Consider the following 23,440-nt stretch of genomic DNA (forward strand, 5'->3'; position numbering starts at 1 on the left):
CGGAATATGATGAGAGGGAGAGAGAATGTTGTGAGGTTGTCACTATTTACCACAAACACAAAGTCAAAATTGGCTATTTCTTAATTTAAAACATTTATGAAAACAAAAAAAAAATAGCTTTTGGTCTTAATTTAAGGTTAGGAATAACGTTAGCAGTGTGGTTAGGGTTAATGTCAGGGTTAGGTTTAAAATCAGATTTTATGAAGAGAAATGAAAAGAAATAGCCATAATTATGACTTTGTGGCTGTGGTATCTAGTGGAGACCAGAATGTGTGGGGGGTGGGGGCGGGGTCTTCTGAAAAGGGGGCGGAGAAAAACTCCTAAACTGCTCTTGATTGGATAAAGTCGTGTGACCACGCCCGTGGGCGGTATCTTGGTCTGTCTTCAAGCTCTGCGTTCAACCAGTGTTGAATCCAGTGGGTTTGTTTCTACGGTAGAGAGAGGTTCAACTCCGGATCAAACTAGCAAGGAAAAAAAAAATCGAATTTTACCATTGGATCCATACCACTAACCAGGAGCTGGATTAAATTGAGACAACTTTTTTATATTTTTTATATATATATATAATTCTCTTTGGAAAAACACCGAATAACGATGGGTTCCCAAGCGTCCAAGGGAGGGGTAGCTGTGGAGGCGAATGCTGCCGATGCCGCCACCGTTAAAACAAATGGACAGGTATGTAAAACGCTTTCTCATCTCTGGACCACACGACACACCCTTCACCGAAATAACTAAAAGTATCTTTAAAAAAAAAAAGTAAAAAAAGGATGTTCTGTTTTTATTATTAAGTTGCAATTCATTTGAAGGTGAGGTTTTTTTGTGTTTTTTGGGGGGACCTTGGTTCAGTCAGAGTGATAAGGTTGGCTAGCTACGGACACTTCATTCAGACGCGGGAGGATCAAATCCAAAACGTGTTTGCTGATAATACCACGATCTGCTGTTTGAAAATAATTTTTTGGGGAAACCCCCCCCCCCCCCCAACTAGTTAGATAGGTAATTAGTTATTCAGGTTTTGGTACGAGAACAGGGACCACAGGTAAATTAGCTAGCTAATCGAGGTTTTAGCTAGCCGTAATAGCTAACTCGTGTGCGTTCCCGTTCCCAAGTCCGTGTATTTGATACATTTCCATATCAAATGCCATGAGAGGGGGGTTTGGAAAGGCAAGGGTGCACGTAGGCAAGCTACCCCTCGTGCATAAGATATGAGAGACAATTGGTGAATTATGGATTGAAAAGGAAAGTTTCAGCAGTTATCAATTTAATTTATGCAGCCCCCTCGGAACCGGCGAAGTCTAGACATGTCTCGATCGGTGACTGTAAACGTTATTTATTTTATAGATAAACATACACAATCGACATAAAATATTATTTTCACCTCACAAAATTACAGTACAATCAGTATTTTGTCAATGGATCATCGGGTTCATTGGTAGTATTACTACAATTTATAGTATTTTTTTTTTTTCATCGATTGGTTCAAGTCTTTGTTGAAAGAGATGCGTCCGTCTGTGTGGTGTCTAGTGGGAGAGAGAGATGGACCACATGCTCGGTCTGCGGGTCACTGTCGCCCCCTGTCGTCTTCTGGTTGCACTACAAGGCGTCGCCTTTTGAGCAACACTGTGGTTTATTGATGAGCACTACGTTTTGATGAAACATCCGTTATAAATCTAAATGTTGTGGTGTTTTTTTTTTTGTTTACAGTGTAAAATTGCATTTTCTTTATTGATTGTGTATATATATATATATATATTTTTTTTTTTAATCATGTCTTTATTTGGTTCCTTTAATCCTTCCCTAGGAGAATGGCCATGTCAAGTCCAATGGTGACACCACAGACACGGCCACTCCAAATGGTTCTGCCGACGCCATAGAGCCTGAAGCGGGTGCTGGAGGGGACGCCATCGAGCCAGCGCCCGCCGCCGACGGTGAGGTCGCCAAACCAGAAGGTGAGGCCGCTGCCAAGGAGACCTCCAAGAAGAAGAAGAATTTCTTTCTGAAGAAATCATTCAACTTCAAACTGAAACTGAAGAAGACCAAGAAGGAGGAGGCCGCTTCCGCTGAGGAGAAACCAGCAGAGAACGGAGCCGCTGTGGCTACGGAGGAGAAGAAAGCAGAGGAGGGGAAGGAGGAGGTTGTGGCGGCGGCTGCTGCAGAAGCCCCTAAGGCCGAGGAGGTGCAGGCTAAAGCAGAGGAGGCACCTAAGGAGGAGGAGGTAAAGGAGGCTGCTGCACCTGCCCCAGAGCCCACCAAACCAACAGAGGAGACCAGCTCGACCCCCGAGGCAGCAGCCCCCTCCCAACAGAACACCGAGTGATTGTACCTTTACCCACAACAAAGGACTGTGTGAACTGTTTTTCAAGAGAGAGAGAGAGAGGGAGAGAGAGAAAATAGTTATAAATATATATTTCTATATATGTGTATATGTATACATATGTATGGATATATATATATGTATATGTAAATATATACACGTTTATGTGAGACTCCATTGTGTCACTTTTGTCATTGTAACAAGATGACAGACTAGATTCACTAGTTCACTTCCCTGGTTACGGCGAGACAGGGTCAACCTGTTTAGTATTATGTGCTGGTTGCTATGGAACAATGGGATTTATTGGACAACAAAGTGGAAGACACAGTTATGGATTGGGAGTCGAGTTGACCCGTCTTTTCCCCAAAACACCCGACTCAAAAAAAGATGTGTTCGCGTGTAGTAATGAACTGGACAGGACACCAACCCGACCACCACATGAAATGACTATTAATACAAATAAAAAAAACAAGAAGAAGAAGAAGAAATCAGAAATTGAAAGGAGAAAAAGAGACTTGCCAACTTTCTACATTCCTATATTTTAACCCAAATTTGAAGTATTTTGTGGGGTACCTTTTAGAGAGGCATTTTAAAGATTCAGAGAAGCTGTGTTATGTTTCTTCTTTAAAAACAAACAAAAGGAGCCACTTTAGATTTTTATCTTAGGAGGGGAGGGGGGGGGGGACACTCTTAAGTTTGCTATGTTCAGTGTTGCAGTTTTAAAACAAAGCAGAGTTGTTGATCTGTCTGTGTGTAAGCCTGACTACTTTAATGTCTCTGTAAATACATTGAGACTGATACTGTTCTTTTATTTTGCTAATGTTGACAGATGTTATGGTTTTATTGTAAAGTTGACAATGGTAAATAAATATTGGTTACCAATACCTTTTTGTTTGGAGATGGTTATTTTTAGGTGGGAAGGGTGATTAGTAGTACAGAAACATTCCTCTAGCTACAAGATGCTTTCCGATTCTAAGAATCAATAAGTTAGGAATGTGATTCTTATAAGAGCACAATGGTGTGTTTCAGACTTGTCATAGTCTACAATCCCAATACTATTGTCCAGCAGAGAGAGAACCCTGACCAATTACATGTCATCAATCACACATAGCAGTAAAGCACTGGTCCCCTCCTACAACCATATCATACATAGATAATCACAACTGTGACAACGAGTGGACAATACCTAATTTGTCATTTTGGACAACGGCTACTAAGTATCGGTAAGCGCTGACGAAGTGGAGAGACTACTGCGGACTGAGATGCACACCCCATGATTCCACCTGTCATTCTACATTCTAGAACTGGGAGAATCTCAATTGAGCTTCATTGCCTCCTCAAAACCAATTAGATGAGTTAAGAGGTGCCTACCATCTGACCTCCTCCAATAGGATGCGAGGAGTCAAGGAAACAATAGAGATTCTCCCTTTGTACCATGATCTCTCCTGTGCACTTGTTCCCTTCACTGAGTTGAAAGGAGATTATTGGTATAAGAAACAAGGTGGAAAACTCCCACTAGCCCACGCCTCCCATCAATCCAATATTTTTTGATTTCTAAGATGTAGTGAACAGAACAAGTGCACACTTCTGGAGATGGGTAGAGAATTGGAAGACAGCCAATGACTGACCCTTGCTTGCACCCACATTAGCCCTGTGACCTCAGTAGCCCCTGTAGTGACAGCACCTCTCAAGAAGTCATTACTTAGGGCTTATATACTGTACTTGTCACGACTTGTTTCCACACACCTGGTTCTCATTGTCCCTCATTATGTGTTGTGTATTTAACCCTCTGTTTCCCCCCATGTCTTTGTGTGGTATTGTTAATCTGTGTTGATGTATGTGCACGTTAGTCTGGTTGCTCTGGGTTATGTATACCCGTTTTTGTATTTCGTGTTCATTGTGCCGTGTGCTTTTGGTTCGCCTGAATAAAAGGCTCTGTGTGCTACCAAATACCTGCTCTCCTGCGCCTTACTCCCTTGCAGCCACTTACGCATACCTGACAGTACTTCCTCAAATCTTTAACATTTAGCCCATTTAAGAAATAACTTCAACATTATTTATTTTACCTCAATAAAGTTAATTCTATTCAAATTGAGCTATAAATTGTTGATCCTGTTCAGGGTTGGTTGTAGAGTGAGGGGATACATCCCAAATGACACCCTATTCCCTATGTAGGGCACTACTTTGTACAGAGTCCTATGGGGAATAGGGTGCCATTTTGGGACACGTGCCACTGACCTTGTTCACATGGTGACATGATGAGTTCAGAGCAGAGTTCATTTTAGTCCTCACAGCCTTCAAACAACGATTAATTATTCAAACACGGATGTAGCTCCACATTGGTATGCTTCAGGCATTTGTCACAGATTGCAGAGGCATTTGTTGAACTCGAAACACATGTTAATCTGATCACTGAACGGAAACTATGTGAATACGTGAATGAGGTCGTTAGGTAGCTTACTACTGTGAATGAGGTCGTTAGGTAGCTTACTACTGTGAATGAGGTCGTTAGGTAGCTTACTACTGTGATTGAGGTCGTTAGGTAGCTTACTACTGTGAATGAGGTTGTTAGGTAGCTTACTACTGTGAATGAGGTCGTTAGGTAGCTTACTACTGTGAATGAGGACGTTAGGTAGGTTACTACTGTGAATGAGGTCGTTAGGAAGCTTACTACTGTGAATGAGGTCGTTAGGTAGCTTACTACTGTGATTGAGGTCGTTAGGTAGCTTACTACTGTGAATGAGGTTGTTAGGTAGCATACTACTGTGAATGAGGTTGTTAGGTAGCTTACTACTGTGAATGAGGTCGTTAGGTAGCTTACTACTGTGAATGAGGTCGTTAGGTAGCTTACTACTGTGATTGAGGTCGTTAGGAACTTACTGCTGTTAATGAGGTCGTTAGGTACACTATATATACAAAAGTATGTGGACACCTCTTCAAATTAGTGGATTTGGCTATTTCAGCCACACCCGTTTCTGACCAGTTAATAAAATTTAGCACACCGCCATGCAATCTCCATAGACAAACATTGGAAGTAAAATGGCCTTACTGAAGAGCTCAGTTTCTTACAACGTGGCACCGTCATAGGATGCCACCTTCCAACAAGTCAGTTCTTCACATTTATGCCCTGCTAGAGCTGTCCCCGGTCAACTGTAAGTGCTGTTATTGTGAAGTGGAAACCTCTAGGAGAAACAACGGCACAGCCGCAAAGTGGTAGGCTGCACAAGCTCACAGAACGGGACCGCCTAGTGCTGAAGCGCGTAACGCATAAAAATCATCTGTCCTCTGTTGCAACACTCACTACTGAGTTCCAAACTGCCTCTGGAAGCAACATCAGCACAATAACTGTTTGTTGGGATTTTCATGAAATAGGTTTCCATGGCACAGCAGCCGCACACAAGCCTAAGATCATTATCCGCGATGCCAAGTGTCTGCTAGAGTGGTGTAAAGCTCGCCGCCATTGGACTCTGGAGCAGTGGAAACACGTTCTCTGGAGTGATGAATCACGCTTCACCATCCGCCAGTCCGACAGACGAATCTGGGTTTGTCGAATGCCAGGAGAACACTACCTGCCCCAATGCATAGTGCCAACTGTAAGGTTTGGTGGAGGAATAATGGTCTGGGGCTGTTTTTCATGGTTCAGGCTAGGCCCATTGGTTCCAGTGAAGGACAATCTTAACACTTCAGCATACAATGACATTCTAGACGATTCTGTGCTTCCAACTTTGTGGCAACAGTTTGGGAAAGGCCCTTTCCTGACTTCAACCCCATCGAACAACTTTGGGATGAACTGGAACGCCGATTGCGAGCCAGGCCTAATCGCCCAACATCAGTGCCTGGCCTCACAGCAATGTTCCAACATAGTCTAAAGCCTTTTCAGAAGAGTGGAGGCTGTTATAGCAGCAATATTAATTAATGCCCATGATTTTGGAATGAGATGTTCGACGAGCAGTTGTCCACATACTTGTATAAGGGTTATTCTAGCAAAGGACAACCAAACCTGTGTTTGTCATCCCGCACTTTAAACAGATGAATGCTTGAGGTGGATTTGATATTATAAGATTCAAGTAATTCAATTACAGTTAAATGAGAGATTTGAAAGGTCTATATATAAATACTGTAATGGTGTAACGGTCGTCGTATGTAATGGAACAAGGCGCAGCGGGTTGAGTGCTCATTTTATCTTTTTATTATGAACACTTAATTAACAAAACATACGCACGAACGGTATTGCAGGCTAACACAGCAGTGCAACAACAACGTCCCACAAATCCCATGACAAAAACACCCCTCATCTGTATTTGGGGAGTTTCTCCCATTTTTCTCTGCAGATCCTTTCAAGCTCTGTCAGGTTGGATGTAGAGCTTCGCTGCACAGCTATTTTCAGGTCTCTCCAAAGATCTTCAATCGGGTTCAAGTCCGGGCTCTTGCTGGGCCACTCAAGGACATTCAGAGACTTGTCCCGAATCCACTCCTGCATTGTCTTGGCTGTGTGCTTAGGGTCGTTGTCCTGTTGGAAGGTGAACCTTCGCCCCAGTCTGAGGTCCTGACCGCTCTGGAGCAGGTTTTCATCAAGGATCTGTCTTTTCCCCTCGATCCTGACTAGTCTCCCAGTCCCTGCCTATGAAAAACATCCCCACATCATGATGCTGCCACCACCATGCTTCACCGTAGGGATGGTGCCAGGTTCCTCCAGACGTGACGCTTGGCATTCGGGCCAAAGTTTCAATCTTGATTTCATCAGACCAGATAATCTCGTTTCTCATGCTCTGAAAGTCTTTAGGTTCCTTTTGGAAAACTCCAAGTGGGCTGTCATGTGCCTTTTACTGAGGAGTGGCTTCTGTCTGGCCACTCTACCATAAAGGCCTGATTGGTGGAGTGCTGCAGAGATGATTGTCTTTCTGGAAGGTTCTCCCATCTCCGGAATGGAACTTTGGAGCTCTGTCAGAGTAACCATCGGGTTCTTGGTCACCTCCCTGACCAAGCCCCTTCTCCCCTGATTGCTCAGTTTGGCCTGGCGGCCAGCTCTAGGAAGAGTCTTGGTGGTTCTAAACTTCTTCCATTTAAGAATGATAGAGGCCACTGTGTACTTGAGGACCTTCAATGCTGCAGACATTTTTTGGAACCCTTCCCCAGATCTGTGCCTCGACACAATCCTGTCTCGGAACTCTATGGACAATTCCTTCATGGATTGGTTTTTGCTCTGACATGTACTGTCAACTGTAGGACCTTATATAGACAGGTGTGATTTCCAAATCATGTCCAATCAATTGAATTTTCCACAGGTGAAATCCAATCAAATTGTAGAAAGATCTCAAGGATGATCATTTGAAACATGATACACCTGAGCTCAATTTCGAGTCTCATAGCAAATGGTCTGAATACTTATTTAAATAAGGTATTTCTGTTTTTATCTTTTTAATATGAAGTATTGTGTGTAGATTGATGAGGAAAAAAAAATATTGAATCGATTTTAGATTAAGGCTGTGACGTAACAAAATGTGGAGAAAGGGTTCTGAATACTTTCCGATTGCACTGTATGTTCTTCAGTTCAGAGATCTCTTGCTCCAGCTCACAGATTATCTTCCTCAGTTCAGAGATCTCTTGCTCCAGCTCACAGATTATCTTCCTCAATTCAGAAAACCTCTCATCAGAATATTCTTCTTCATCTTTTTGTCATTTTAATGTTCATGTTTGAGGACACTCAGACGTTATAGCATCACCATTGTGATGTAATTTGAAAACTTTTAGTCAGACAGATTTTCTCTCTGACTTCTCACTCACCTCAAGCTCATGACTTCAGGATCTTCCTCAGGCTCGATCTCTCTCTCTCTCTTTCTCTATCTCTATTTTACCTTACTTTGCATTACCTTACTTACTAAACTTGTGATCACAAACTTCAGGTAATTCAATTAGAACTGTTTCAGTGTCATCCTCCTTTTGGCATTTTTCGGAACTGGTGTACTGCTATTTAACTTTCAGGTTTATGTTAATCACTTAAAAGGGAAGTTCAGCATTTAGATGGTTCCTCACTGTAAAAAGTAGTGTATTGGCCAGGAGAAACTTTAATCCATGTTTTAAGGTTATTTTAATTAAACAACCACTACAAACTTCAGATGAACTTTAGCCACTGTTATCTACAAATCAATGGGAGTGATAGGGGCAACTCAATCATTTGGTTTGATGTTACCAGCGCTAGCTCTAGCCTTTTGAGGGCCCTTAGCGAGATTTGGACATTGGGGCGTAGAGAAAATGTTGCAGTTTTAAAGCAAGCTTTCTGGAATTCTACACATTTTGCAATGGGTGCAGAGAAAACGTAGCAATATTATAACAAATTTCCTGCAATTATACTCATTTTGCCATGGGGCAGAAAGAAGAAAAAAAAAACGTTTTACAGCTAATTTCCTGCAATTCTAGCTATTTTGCCATAGCGTGGAGAGACATTTCTGCAGTTTTAAAGCAAATTTCCTGCAATTCTAACCATTGAGTAATGACTTATATGATATCTGAGTGAGAATGACTAACAAAGTAAATAGGGGCCACCTGGAGGTCAGGGTCCCTGGTCCCGGTCAATATACAAGTTTAAAAATCCAAAAATTGTTAGCTGACATAGCTTATTATTTATTTTTGGGGGGCGGCGACCGCCTATGTCGCTTATGCTTGGAACCGTTCCTGGATGTTACAGTAAAGATGATTTCAGCACTCATACTGAACTTTCCCTTTAAGAAGGGTAGGGCAGACAACAGGTATGCTGTTGTTCAGACAGGTATAGTGCCAGAGATGGCAGGCCTATAGCCAAAACTATGTGAGCAGATTTTGATAAGTAACACATGCAACACGGAGCAGATTGCTTATTGTAGTACAACGGAACCATCTGGTGGCTAAAAGATGAACTATTGAAAAATGATGTATGAAAGCTACTTACTACTATACTAGGCTATCATCATCATCACTTTCGTCATATTTTTTGACTGTGTACTTCAGTATCCAGCTCAATGAGAAAAACGATTATTGTGCAAGGTCAATGTACAGGAATGTGCGAGATCATTAGTGTTGCAGTGAAGGTGGCAACGTTGGCGTTCATCATACAGCAATAGGAGGAATATATATATATATGAGGGTTTATTTATTCAATGTAAGCTTGGGGGGTGGGGGGGATAACTAACACCACAGACCGGTGCACCACAGATGAGTGGAACAACTTTGGTTGCACCATGCCACCACAGACCAGTGGAACATCTTTGGGTGCACCATGCCACCACAGACCAGTGGAACATCTTTGGGTGCACCATGCAAACAGAAAGAGTGCATCCTTCCCAACAACAGAGCAGACTTCGGTGATTGGACGAGACGAAAAAAAAATCACCCGGCTTGGGCACAAAGAACTGTGCGGTACTAATTATTGAGTAAAAATGGCGCTGTCGTCTGCAGGAGGAACAAAGAAGAAAGTTTGCTATTACTATGATGGTAAGATTTGATGTTATGTAGCTCAGTGTTTTTCCGGAGTATTATTTGTTGAATCGGCGAGGATTCGGTGGTCGAAAGGACTATGTCTCTTCTGGAGAGAAGTGCCGTAGTCGAGTTAGCAGCTAGCTAGCTAACCATCATTAGCTAGCTAGTTACCTGGTTAGGAAGAAGACTTTAGTTAGCTTGCCAAAGCAACTTGAGAGTCGTTTTTAATTATTTTGTAATGTTGCAATCAGATCAATTGCCAATATGTAGCTAACTAGGAAGTTGTGTATACTAATTTGTGGCAACTTGGTTAGCTAACGTTAGCTCACTAGCTAAGTTAACTAACGTTAGTAGGCTTATAACCAACTGACTTGGTATGCAAAACGAGCTAACGTTAGATAGCTAGATAATGGTTAGTGTTACTAATAAGTATCCTTGAATAAACTCTTGATATTTAGCTACATTTGTTTTAGTAAAGTGGGGTTGTCAGTTAAACGTAGCTAGCGGTGTTTGATAGTCAACTTTGTGGGTAGTAGTGAATTGTGCGGGATGGCGGTGTTGAGCAAGTAATGCGCTGTGTCTGTGCTATGAAGATTTACACTTTACAGAAGCTGATCATTTGATTCGTAATTGAAACTATTATAGATAAGTTGTTTCGTGCTGTGCAGTTATCTAGGCTGTATGCTTGATAGTGCTACCCCGCGCTCAAAGCGGCAGGATGCCTAGCAGTTAAGAGCGTTGGGCCAGTAACCGGATGGTCGCTGGTTCGAATCCCAGAACCAACTAGATGAAAAATATGCCCATGTTTCCTTGAGCAAGGCACTTAATCCTAATTGCTCCTGTAAATCGTACTGGATAAGAGGGTCTGATAAATTACTAAAATGTAAAGCCCAGAGCTACCTTACACCAGGGTTAGGGGAAGGACATATGGTTTGTTGTTTCACTAGTTTGTCTAAAAATCTTTTGGTTTCTTTCTTTTCCCCAGGCGACGTGGGTAATTATTACTATGGTCAGGGTCATCCCATGAAACCCCACAGGATCCGTATGACCCACAACCTGCTGCTCAACTATGGACTGTACAGGAAGATGGAGATATACGTGAGTACAACAGCCACAGTGGGCTTATATATATATATATATATATATATTTATATAAATGAATGAGATTTTTCTTCGATAGATTAGTTCGATATTTATGGTATAAATAAATGTATTCAACAGCACTGTTGAATAGTCGTTTCAGATTGGCTATAAATGGCATTGTAAATTGGCCATTTATAGCCAGATAACGGGACAGTTGGAAAAGCTATCAAGGACGTCTTGCAATCATGATGCAGTATGCGCATACAAATGCAGACAGTACTTGCTACAAAGGTACAGAAAGCTAAACCAACAACCACATGAACTGAAATTAGATGCATAGTAAACGCAGGTCCAACAAGGGGGGGGGGGGGGAAACATAGCTAGCATTTATTTGTTTTTGCAGAGACGTGTTTTTTTGGGGCTGTTATTCTGGCTGCAGAGGTTGCTTGTGTAGCCGTAACTAGTTGGGATAATAACAACGTTTCCACTGAGCATGGCAGCTGCACGTAAAGAACGAACGATTAGGTCACGTCTGTAAATATCGAAACAACAAACGACAACCCAAAAAATGAATTAACTTTTTAAAAATGGATGTCAACTCCCCCAAAAAATGTCTCTCTATCCGTAAATGTGTGCTTTCATATTCAGCGAGAAAAACACCTCAATTCTGTAACATTACATTACCTGGGTAAATTAACTCCACGAAGGGACTCGACTCCTCTTCATAACGCCGCGTCTTCCATTATTTCCAAGGTGATGTTATTTCCAAGATATTGTATAGAACTGAAGCTGATAGGACTGGACTCATTCTTCAACACAGAAAATGACTTTTCAGCACATGTCTGAAGTAACATTCTGTATAGTTGAGCTGTCCTCCTAGACTTAAAAAAAAAAAAAAAAGTCGAAATGGATAGTTGTGGACTACAAGTTTTCTGACAGCTCATATGTTTGGTTATTGAAAAATATATGATCTAAACTGAAATTAGGCAAATGTTTTAGCAACAAGGTAATGGAATGTTTTTTTTTATACATGTTGCATCTTTTGCAACACACTTTTTTTCTTGACCTCCAGAGACCTCACAAGGCCAATGGAGAGGAGATGACCAAGTACCACAGTGACGACTACATCAAGTTCCTGCGTTCCATCCGGCCAGACAACATGTCAGAACACAGCAAGCAGATGCAGAGATGTGAGTAACAGACAGTATTTCCCCCTAGCGTTGCTCAGATGGGGTGCATTGTTAAAGGGATATTTCACCCCCCACCCCTGAAACCATAGATTAGCATACCTTGTAATACCTTATTTTGTTATGTTTTCATATGGGCTAATGTTGAGCTGAGTCTTGTCTATACTCCACACTCGCGTCTGTTATGTAGGTTACAGCTTTATGCATTGGAACAAACCTGCAGGCCTCAATCAAACATCTCAAATGAATGACTTTTATCCTTGCTGCTCTGAAAACAGTTAATGTGGGAGAGGACTGCCCAGTGTTTGACGGCCTGTTTGAGTTTTGTCAGCTCTCAACGGGAGGCTCTGTCGGTAAGTCTAGTCTCTTTCTCCGTCTGCCTTACTGTACCACTGACTTCACTTGCCTATCTACCTCTCTCACTTCCTATATTGACTGTCTCGCTCTTCCCTCCTCCCTCTGTGTGTGTGTGTGTGTGTAGCGGGGGCAGTGAAGCTAAACAAGCAGCAGATGGACATCGCCATCAACTGGGCCGGAGGACTCCATCACGCCAAGAAGTCTGAGGCCTCTGGGTTCTGCTACGTCAACGACATAGTCCTCGCCATCCTGGAGCTGCTCAAGTAAGAGCCCTGTGTGTGGTCACTCCCCCCCCCCCACCCCGGCGGGCCCCGCCAACTCCCGTCACCCCGGCGGGCCCGTCTTCTTGTCTGTGTCTTTCTCCTCTTTCACTTCTGAGGAAAGACAGTAGAGGTCGACCGATTTATCATTTTTCAACTCCGATACCGATTTATTGGAGGACCATAAAAAAAATAAAGGGAACACTAAAATAACACATCCTAGATCTGAATGAAATAATCTTATTAACTCCTTTTTTCTTTACATAGTTGAATGTGCTGACAACAAAATCACACAAATAATAAATAGAAATCCAATGTATCAACCCATGGAGGTCTGGATTTGGAGTCACACTCAAAATTAAAGTGGAAAACCACACTACAGGCTGATCCAACTTTAGTATTGCCAGCCTAATCTCGAGAGTTGATAGGCTTGAAGTCATAAACAGCGCTGTGATTCAAGCATTGCTAAGAGCTGCTGGCAAACGCAGTAAAGTGCTGTTTGAATGAATGCTTACGAGCCTGCTGCCGCCTACCACCGCTCAGTTAGACTGCTCTATCAAATCATAGACTTAATTATAATAAACACACAGAAATACGAGCCTTAGGTCATTAATATTGTCAAATCAGGAAACTATCATTTCGAAAACTAAACGTTTATTCTTTGAGTGAAATACGGAACCGTTCCGTATTTTATCGAACGGGTGGCATCCCTAAGTCTAAATATTGCTGTTACATTGCACAACCTTCAATGTTATGTCATAATTATGTAAAATTCTTTCAACTTAATTATGGTTTTTATTAGGAAGAAATGGTCTTCATGCAGTTCGCAACGAGCCAGGCGGCCCAAACTGCTGCATATACCCTGACTCTGCTTGCACTGAACGCAAGAGAAGTGACACAATTTCCCTAGTTAATATTGCCTGCTAACCTGGATTTCTTTTAACTAAATATGCAGGTTTAAAAATATATACTTCTGTGTATTGATTTTAAGAAAGGCATTGATGTTTATGGTTAGGAACAGTCGTGCAACGATTCTGCCTTTTTCGTGAACGTGCTTTTGTTAAATCATCCCCCGTTTGGCGAAGTTGAAGTAGGCTGTGATTCGATGATAAATTAACAGGCACCGCATTGATTATATGCAACGCAGGAAAAACTAGTTAACTACACATGGTTGATGATATTACTAGGTTAACTAGTGATTGTTAAGATTTTTATAAGATAAGTTTAATGCTAGCTTCCAACTTACCTTGGCTCCTTGCTGCACTCGTGTAACAGGTGGTCAGCCTGCCACGCAGTCTCCTCGGAGTGCAATATAATCGGCATCCAAAAAGGCCGATTACCGATTTTTTTTTTCTTATGAAAACTTGTAATCGGCCCTAATTAATCGGTCAGCCTCTAAAAGACAGAACAGAATGGTGACGTGTCCTTGGCTTGTCATGGTGTGTGTTTTCTTGTTGAAATGAATAGTCCCCAGGCTCTGATGAGAAACCTAGATATGAGTGTATTCATTTAGTTGTATGTCCTGTCAGGTAATATGAATCTAATGTAGATATTGTATGTAATGAGTTGTCTCGTCTGTCCTATCAGGTACCACCAGAGGGTGTTGTACATAGACATCGACATTCACCATGGAGACGGAGTGGAAGAGGCTTTCTTCACCACAGACCGGGTCATGACTGTCTCCTTCCACAAGTATGGAGAATACTTCCCAGGCACCGGAGACCTGAGGGTGAGTCTGAGTCTGAGTGGAAGAAGGGGAGAAAGAAAATAGTGGGGGAATCCAGAAATAAGCAAAGTACATTTCAGTGTGTGTGTTCTGATGTGTATGACTACACTCCCCTTTCAGTGTGTATAACTACACTCATCCTTTCTGTGTGTGTGTGACTACACTCCCCTTTCTGTGTGTGTGTGACTACACTCCCCTTTCAGTGTGTGTGTGACTACACTCCCCTTTCAGTGTGTGTGTGACTACACTCCCCTTTCAGTGTGTGTGTGTGACTACACTCATCCTTTCAGTGTGTGTATGTGTGACTACACTCATCCTTTCAGTGTGTGTATGTGTGACTACACTCATCCTTTCAGTGTGTGTGTGTGTGACTACACTCATCCTTTCAGTGTGTGTGTGTGTGTTGGATTGTCAACCTACATTTGAGTCATTTTGTATTTCAGTATGTACAATGACGTGTGTGTGTGTGTGTGCGTGTGTGCGTGTGTGCGTGTGTGTGTGCGTGTGTGTGTGTGTTTAGGACATTGGAGCAGGAAAGGGAAAGTACTATGCTGTAAACTACCCTCTCAGAGACGGCATCGACGACGAGTCTTATGAAGCCATCTTCAAACCTGTAAGTCTCCTGCTTCTTTTCACTGCAAGTCATTCAGTGTTTTGGGTCCTTACAGGGGGCGGGGGTCAAATGGATTTTTACCTTTTTGTGTGTGTTGCTAGGTGATGGCTAAAGTGATGGAGATGTTTCAGCCCAGTGCTGTAGTGTTACAGTGTGGAGCGGACTCTCTCTCAGGAGACAGACTGGGCTGTTTCAACCTGACCATCAAAGGTAACACACGCTGAAGGAGGGCTGTCTTCAGGGCTCTGACGGTCCTGGGATTTTTAGATGACTGTTTGTTGGTCAGCCAAATGCTAGAGCTAAGCACAGGCAACGTCTTATAGGAAAACCATTATAGGAAAACCTGCTGGGAGACATTGTACAGTGCATTTCGGGAAAGTATTCAGACCCGTTCACCTTTTCCACATTTTGTTACGTTACAGCCTTATTCTAAAATGGATTCAATTATTCCCCCCCCCCCCCCCCCTCAATCTACACATGATACCCCATGATGACCAAACAAAAACAGGTTTTTAGAAAAATTCAGCAAATTTATTAAAAATAAAAAAAACAGATACCTTATTTCCTGAATGCGCTGTACCTTTCAGCAGGACAGTAACCTACAACACAAGGCCAAATATACACTGGAGTTGCTTACCAAGACGACATTGAATGTTCCTGACTGGCTTAGTTACAGTTTTGACTGAAATCGGCTGTCTAGTAATGATCAACAATCAAAGAAAGTGCAGAAATTGTACAATCCAGGTGTGGAAAGCTCTTAGAGATTTACCCAGAATGACTGACAGCTGTAATCACTGACAAAGGTGATTATAACATGTATTGATTGGGGTGGGAATACTTATGTAAATGAGATTTCATTTTCAGTACATTTGCAAACATGTTTTCACTTTGTTATGGTGTGTGTGTGTGTGTGTGTGTGTGTGTGTGTGTGTGGGGGGGGGGTGAGAAACGCAACAAAATGTGGACTAAGTCAAGAGGGTATGAATAATTTCTTAAGACCCTGTGTTTCAGGTCATGCTAAGTGTGTTGAGTACATGAAGAGTTTCAACCTGCCTCTGTTGATGTTGGGAGGTGGTGGTTATACCATCCGTAACGTGACCCGCTGCTGGACCTACGAGACCGCCGTGGCTCTGGACAGCACCATACCTAACGGTACACACACACACACACACACACACACACACACACACACACACACACAGCATTATACCATCCGTAACGTGACCCGCTGCTGGACCTACGAGACCGCCGTGGCTCTGGACAGCACCATACCTAACGGTACACACACACACACACACACACACACACACACACACACACACACACACACACACACACACGCATTATACCATCCGTAACGTGACCCGCTGCTGGACCTACGAGACCGCCGTGGCTCTGGACAGCACCATACCTAACGGTACACACACACACAGCACTATATACCTAATGCTATAGACAAACAGTAAATAACAATCTATGTACTCTGACCTGAGAAGTAATTGTTACATGTTGTGAATTGTCCCGTGTGGCTCAGTTGGTAGAGCATGGTGTTTGCAACTCCAAGGTTGTGGGTTCGATTCCCATGGGGGGCCAGTACGAGGGGAAAAAAAAAAAATGTATGAAATGTATGCATTCACTACTGTAAGTCGCTCTGGATAAGAGCGTCTGCTAAATGACTTAAATGTAAATGTATGTAAATGTGAATTGACAAAGTCGTACAGAAAGATATCTTTTGTTTTACTTGAAACAGTAGGTCAGACTTTGTTTAGTATGACGTTACACTTCTTGGTTTGACTTCTCGTCGTATTAAAGATCTCTGTTCATGTATTACTTTGATTTAACCTTCTTTTTTTTTTTTTACAACAACCTGGCCATCGCTCTCGTCCTATCAGAGCTGCCATACAACGACTACTTTGAATACTTCGGCCCTGACTTCAAGCTCCACATCAGCCCGTCTAACATGACCAATCAGAACACCAATGATTACCTGGAGAAGATCAAGTAAGTTACAAAGATATATATATATATATATTACACGAGCCTTAGGCCATTAATATGGTCAATATATATACAGACAGACATACTGTGGTCTCTCCCCCTCCCCAGACAGAGGTTGTTTGAGAACCTGCGTATGCTGCCTCACGCCCCGGGGGTCCAGATGCAGGCCATCCCTGAAGACGCTCCACACCCGGACTCTGGAGACGAGGAGGACGAGGACCCTGACAAACGCATCTCCAGTAAGTATTGTTTCAGTCAGGGGGCCCATGATAAGAGGATGGTATTGTTTCAGTCAGGGGGCCCTGATAAGAGGATGGTATTGTTTCAGTCAGGGGACCCTGATAAGAGGATGGTATTGTGTTTCAGTCAGGGGGCCCTGATAAGAGGATGGTATTGTTTCAGTCAGGGGACCCTGATAAGAGGATGGTATTGTGTTTCAGTCAGGGGTCCCTGATAAGAGGATGGTATTGTTTCAGTCGGGGGCCCATGATAAGAGGATGGTATTGTGTTTCAGTCAGGGGGCCCTGATAAGAGGATGGTATTGTGTTTCAGTCAGGGGCCCATGATAAGAGGATGGTATTGTTTCAGTCAGGGGCCCATGATAAGAGGATGGTATTGTTTCAGTCAGGGGCCCATGATAAGAGGATGGTATTGTTTCAGTCAGGGGCTGATAAAATAATTTTGTTAAACTTCAATTAATCTACTCAGTCTGCAACCCAGAGTTTGTAAAGTTCTGGTTTAAATGAAACAGACAGAATTCCCAGCTTACAATAGTCAAATCAATGTTTATTCACGAGAGCACTCTGAAGTCCATAATACAAAGACATCCATTTTATAGTTCACTCCTTACTTACGCACATACATCCACACAAACAGTAGATATCCTACGCACATACATACACATGAACAGTAGGTGGGATGTATCCCTCCCCAGAGTTCTCACCACTGTTAATCACTACCCAGCGCTGTCAGTTCCATTCCCCCGAGATAAGAGGAACCTTGAAAATGACCTCCTGTCCTAATAAGTTTCTCAGAGTTCTAGCCATGTCGGGTCAAACACAGTTGAATTGTTCTCGGTATTTTCTTACACACACACACACACACACACACACACACACATTTCTATCCCTCACAGGTCTCTTCTGAACCTTGTTGGACTTACTTTTAGTAGTTTAATTATTCATTATACATGCTACATAAACAACTAATTACTAATTAGTTACGTTTCAGGGTGGAATTCTTTAATCATTACCTTTAAACATATAATTCCCTTATCAGGGGCCCATGATAAGAGGATGGTATTGTGTTTCAGTCAGGGCCCATGATAAGAGGATAGCCTGTGAAGAGGAGTTCTCTGACTCAGAGGATGAGGGACAGGGAGGAGGGGGAAGGAGGAACGCTGCCAACCACAAGAAGACCAAACGAGTCAAGACTGAGGAGGAGAAAGAGGAGACGGAGGAGAAGAAAGGTAAAGTAAACCTCACACACCTCCGTGACTGGCCCAGGACACTGGGCGTAACGCCTCCGTGACTGGCCCAGGACACTGGGCGTAACGCCTCCGTGACTGGCCCAGGACACTGGGCGTAACGCCTCCGCGACTGGCCCAGGACACTGGGCGTAACGCCTCCGCGACTGGCCCAGGACACTGGGCGTAACGCCTCCGCGACTGGCCCAGGACACTGGGCGTAACGCCTCCGTGACTGGCCCAGGACACTGGGCGTAACGCCCGGTCAACATTATTTTTGTTTTCCCCAGAAGTGAAAGAGGAGGATAAAGACGCAGAAGAGAAGATGGACACAACCGGGTGAGTAGTGACCACATCAAATATAACATCTAGGAATAGAATGTCTTGTTTATCCAGTCTTAGCCCAGTCTTGTGTATCCAGTCTTAGCCCAGTCTTGTGTATCCAGTCTTAGCCCAGTCTTGTGTATCCAGTCTTAGCCCAGTCTTGTGTATCCAGTCTTAGCCCAGTCGGGTGTGTGTATCCAGTCTTAGCCCAGTCGGGTGTGTGTATCCAGTCTTAGCCCAGGCGGGTATGTGTCCAGTGTTAGCCCAGTCGGGTGTGTGTGTCCAGTCTTGTGTGTGTCCAGTCTTAGCCCAGTCATGTGTGTGTGTGTCCAGTCTTAGCCCAGTCTTGTGTGTGTGTCCAGTCTTAGCCCAGTCGTGTGTGTGTATCCAGTCTTAGCCCAGTCGTGTGTGTGTATCCAGTCTTGTGTGTGTATCCAGTCTTAGCCCAGTCGTGTGTATCCATCCAGTTTTAGCCCAGTCGTGTGTGTATCCAGTCTTGTGTGTATCCAGCCCATTCAACTAATATTTCTTCATTTCACCACCAGGCCAAAAGAAGAAACTAAGACGTGTTGAAGCATCAGATATGCGTGGGTTACCAGGTGCACGTGCACACAGCAACCACAATGGACTGTAAATTATTCTCTTAATGCTGTTTTAGTATTTCCTCATACGCGGGAAAATCTTTTGGGCTTTGTCAGTGTTGAAATGCAAGGTGTTTTAAAATTATTTTTTACTCGCATCTCTACCACATTCCTTTTTTTCCCCTGAACCACATGTTTCTGTCATGGCACCTCAACACCACCTGAGAATCTGAAGCAGTAGGGACTTGTTCCTGTCGTGGAGCCTGCTTCAGATTCTCAGGTGGTATTGAGGGGAAAGGGGGGGGGTACCTAGTTGTACGAAAGGTTGCTGGATCGAATCCCCGAGCTGACAAGGTAAAAATCTGTCATTCTGCCCCCTGAGCACGGCAGTTAACCCACTGTTCCCCGGGCATCGAAGACATCGATTAAGGCAGCCACCCCCCCCCCCCGCACCTCTCTGATTCAGAGGGGTTTGGGTTAAATGCGGAAGACACATTTCAGTTGAATACATTCAGTTGTACAACTGACTAGGTATCCCCCCTTTCCCCTCAACATCACCTGCGAATGTGAAGCAGTAGGGGCTTGTTTCTGTTACGGAGCCTCAACATCACCTCTAGTCTAAAAAGAGGGTGGTCAGGATTCAATCCAAGCCACGTTTATAGTGCACTGTTCTCTAGCGGTCTTTTTAAAGGCTATTTACACTGGAGCTGATACTGTGAATGTGATCTCTCTGCCACTCTAGGGGGAAAAAAATGTCTTTACAACAGCTGCATTGTCTGATGCGCTGCTTTTTTTTTTTTAACGCACCTTGGATTGAATCCCGGCCTCAGTTCCTCCATCTTCACTGACCTGAGGTAACGTGACAAGTGAAAGCCAGTCCCCCTGATAAGACACCTGTCATATCACTTTCACCTATCCATCTGGACTGATCCAAGAACTGAAAGAGTTGTAAAGGAATCCACTTTCCACTGCAGATATTCATTCCCCTTTTGAACAATAGTCATTCACAAGTCACCAGCCCTATTCTGCCGTTTAAGTTATTTTTGAATCATGGAGCAACATACACTGAGTGTGCAAAACATTTTTAAAGCTGCTATATGTAACTATTTGGGTGACCTGATCCAATTGAAATGTGTGTGTTTTATAGATCTGTCATTCTTAATTGGAAAGGAAGTAGATCTGTTTTGTCTTATTTCTATGCTTCCTTTTTTAATATATATATTTTTTTTAAAGCACCATTTATTTTCTTTTGTTTTTATAAATCAGCTTCAAACAGCTGACAATACAATTGTTTTTTTGTTATGGAAAAAACGGTACAATATACATGTTTTGTCAAACTGAAATTAGGCAAACTATTAGAATTTTAGATTTTAGCAACCAGGAAATGGCAGAGTGATTTCTGCATAGTGCAGCTTTTTTTAAGAACACTTTCCTAATATTGAGTTTCACCCACTGTCCTTTTGTTCTCAGAACAGCCTCAATTCATCAGGGCATGAACTCTACAAGGTGTTTGAAAGTGTTCCACAGGGATGCTGGTCCATGTTGACTCCAATGCTTCCCACAGTTGTGTCCAGTTGGTTGGATGTGCTTTGTTTTGGTGGATGTTTCTTGATACATACAGGAAACAACCGCGCTGCAGTTCATGACTCAAACCGGTGCACCTGTCACCTGCTACCGTACCCCGTTCAAAGGCACTTGGATTGTGTGTGTGTGTGTGTGTGTGTGTGTGTGCCATTGAGGGTGAATGGGCAAGACAAAAGATTTTGTCTCGGTTTGAAAATCCTTCTCCACCCCTTCATCTATGCGGATTTAACAAGTGCCATCTTTTTTTATTTACTCTTTAACTAGGCAAGTCGGTTAAGAACAAATTCTTATTTACAATGACGGCCAAACCCTGACGACGCTGGGACAATTGTGCGCTGCCCAATCGCAGCCGAATCTGATACAGCCAGGAATCGAACCGGGGACTGTAGTGACGCCTCTTTCACTGAAATGCAGTGCCATTCGGGAGCCCAAATAAGGGATATGTTTCAGCTGTTTTCACCTGGTCAGTCTGTCATGAAGAGATGTTTTGTATACTATACATTCTGCTTTACTCTGTTCCCTGGGTTGGCTTCTCTCAGATGACTCTACACTCCTTCCTTACCTCGTTTTATATTTCTAACAGGAAATGTTTTTTTTTTTTAAGTCATTGGGTATGTTGAACGTTCAAGGGTGAGGTTTCCCCTAAGTACAGCTCCAAGATCCGCTGTAGACGTTTAGTAAGGAAAATACAAAACTGACCCAAGTGATCAGCGTGTAGGGGAAACTTCACCCTACACCTTTGGGAACAGGCTCATGTTTTAAGCCCTTGGTATTTTCTACTGTAATAGGTGAGAATATGGTGTTTTGGTTGTGATTACAAATGTGTGTAACTTGTTTTATAATGAAAAAAGTATTGCTTTTTGTGCTTGGTTGTTTTTCTTATTACATTACAAGTTCTTATAAAAGAGATTTCAAAAGGCAATCATTTGGTTGTGTGTAGAGATTTGATTTCCAGGCTTCCTTCATATTATGGCTATCCAAGTCTAGTGGGGGAACTGACTCCTCACTTGTTAGTTTACTACAGCGCATGTATTTATTTACTGTCAATTTCACACTAGCTTGGTTTCCATCCAATTGGTGACCAGATTCTCAGGCAAATATTCTGAAACCCGCTTAAAAACAATATGCGCACTTCCCCATAAATCTTGCGTGACGTCAGTGCACAACTTCAGCAGTTAAAATTCCCATGTACTGAATAAAAATACATTGGTTTCGTCATGAATCTGCCCACATTCTCTCTAAACAGGCTACCTACTGCTGAAGTTGGAAGTTTACATACATTGAAACAGTTTATTTGGCTAAGGTGTATCACAATTCCTGACATTTAATCCTAGTAACAATTCCCTGTCTTAGGTCAGTTAGATTCACCACTTTTTTCACCACTTTATTTTAAGAATGTAAAATGTCAGAATAATAGTGATTTCTTTCATCACATTCCCACTGGGTCAGAAGTGTACATGCACTCAATTAGTATTTGGTAGCATTGCCTTTAAATTGTTTAACTTGGGTCAAATGTTTCAGGTAGCCTTCCACAAGCTTCCCACAATAAGTTGAGTGAATTTTTGCCCATTCCTCCTGACAGAGCTGGTGTAACTGAGTCAGGTTTGTAGGCCTCCTTGCTCGCACATGCTTCTTTAGTTCTCCCCACCTATTTTCTATAGGATTGAGGTCAGGGCTTTGATGGCCACTCCAATACCTTGATGTTGTTGTCCTTAAGCCAATTCGCCACAACTTTAGAAGTATGCTTAGGGTCATTGTCCATTTGGAAGACAAATTTGAGACCAAGCTTTAACTTCCTGACTGATGTCCAGGAAAAATAAAGTACCATCTTTGTACCCATGTGCAGTTGCAAACCATAGTCTGGCTATTTTATGATGGTTTTGGAGCAGTGGCTTCTTCCCTGCTGAGTGGCCTTTAAGGTTATGTGAATATACTTATTTGTACCTGTTTCATTCAGCATCTCCACAAAGTCCTTCGCTGTTCTGGGATTGATTTGCACTTTTCACACCAAAGTACGTTCATCTCTAGGAGACAGAACGCATCTCCTTCCTGAGCGGTATGACGGCTGCATGGTCCCATGGTGTTTATACAGATGTACCTTCAGGCGTTTGGAAATTTCTCCCAAGGATGAACCAGACTTGTGGAGGGCAACAATTTTTTTTTGGTTGTCTTGGGAAATCAAAAGAAATCTGCCATGATGTCAAGCAAAGAGGCAGAGTTTGAAATGTCAATTAGCCTATCAGAAGCTTCTAAAGCCATTACATTTTCTGGAATTTTCCAAGGTGTTTAAAGGCACAGTCAACTCAGTGTAAACCTCTGACACAGTGAATTAATCTGTCATGCAAAGTAGACTTAGCAAAACTAAAGTTTTTTTTCACAAGAAATGTGTGGAGTGGTTCATAAACGAGTTTTAATGACTCATACCTAAGTGTTTAAACTTCTCACTTCAACTGTACGTGAGATTACTATGGACAAGAGAATATGTCAAACAGCAAGCAT

At 42.7% G+C, this 23,440-nt stretch overlaps 2 protein-coding genes across 2 annotated transcripts; both read left to right on the forward strand.

Moving 5' to 3' along the window:
• Positions 1-434: 434 nt before the first annotated feature.
• Positions 435-2,768, forward strand: marcksl1b (MARCKS-like 1b). Its single transcript, NM_001146647.1, is given in 2 exon segments — positions 435-675; positions 1,799-2,768. Coding segments are annotated over 2 exon segments (597 nt in total). The 5' UTR covers positions 435-594; the 3' UTR covers positions 2,315-2,768.
• A 6,762-nt stretch (positions 2,769-9,530) lies between these two features.
• On the forward strand, positions 9,531-21,863 carry LOC106589072 (probable histone deacetylase 1-B). The gene is made up of 14 exons (XM_045709765.1): positions 9,531-9,778; positions 10,749-10,861; positions 11,919-12,036; positions 12,312-12,386; positions 12,515-12,653; positions 14,238-14,379; positions 14,897-14,989; positions 15,091-15,199; positions 16,001-16,141; positions 16,882-16,990; positions 17,096-17,226; positions 18,300-18,455; positions 18,743-18,791; positions 19,322-21,863. The coding sequence occupies exons 1-14, from the start codon at positions 9,724-9,726 to the stop codon at positions 19,347-19,349; spliced, it is 1,458 nt and encodes a 485-aa protein (XP_045565721.1). The 5' UTR covers positions 9,531-9,723; the 3' UTR covers positions 19,350-21,863.
• Positions 21,864-23,440: the final 1,577 nt, after the last annotated feature.

Source organism: Salmo salar, chromosome ssa27 (genome assembly GCF_905237065.1).
Source record: "Salmo salar chromosome ssa27, Ssal_v3.1, whole genome shotgun sequence".
NCBI lineage: Eukaryota > Metazoa > Chordata > Actinopteri > Salmoniformes > Salmonidae > Salmo > Salmo salar.

Coding starts and splice junctions, on each gene's coding strand:
- LOC106589072 (XM_045709765.1), top strand. CDS start 9,724: ATGGCGCTGTCGTCTGCAGGAGGAACAAAGAAGAAAGTTTGCTATTAC. Junction 14,380..14,896: donor CAGGCACCGGAGACCTGAGG/GTGAGTCTGAGT, acceptor GTGTGTGTTTAG/GACATTGGAGCAGGAAAGGG. Junction 18,792..19,321: donor GAGAAGATGGACACAACCGG/GTGAGTAGTGAC, acceptor TTTCACCACCAG/GCCAAAAGAAGAAACTAAGA.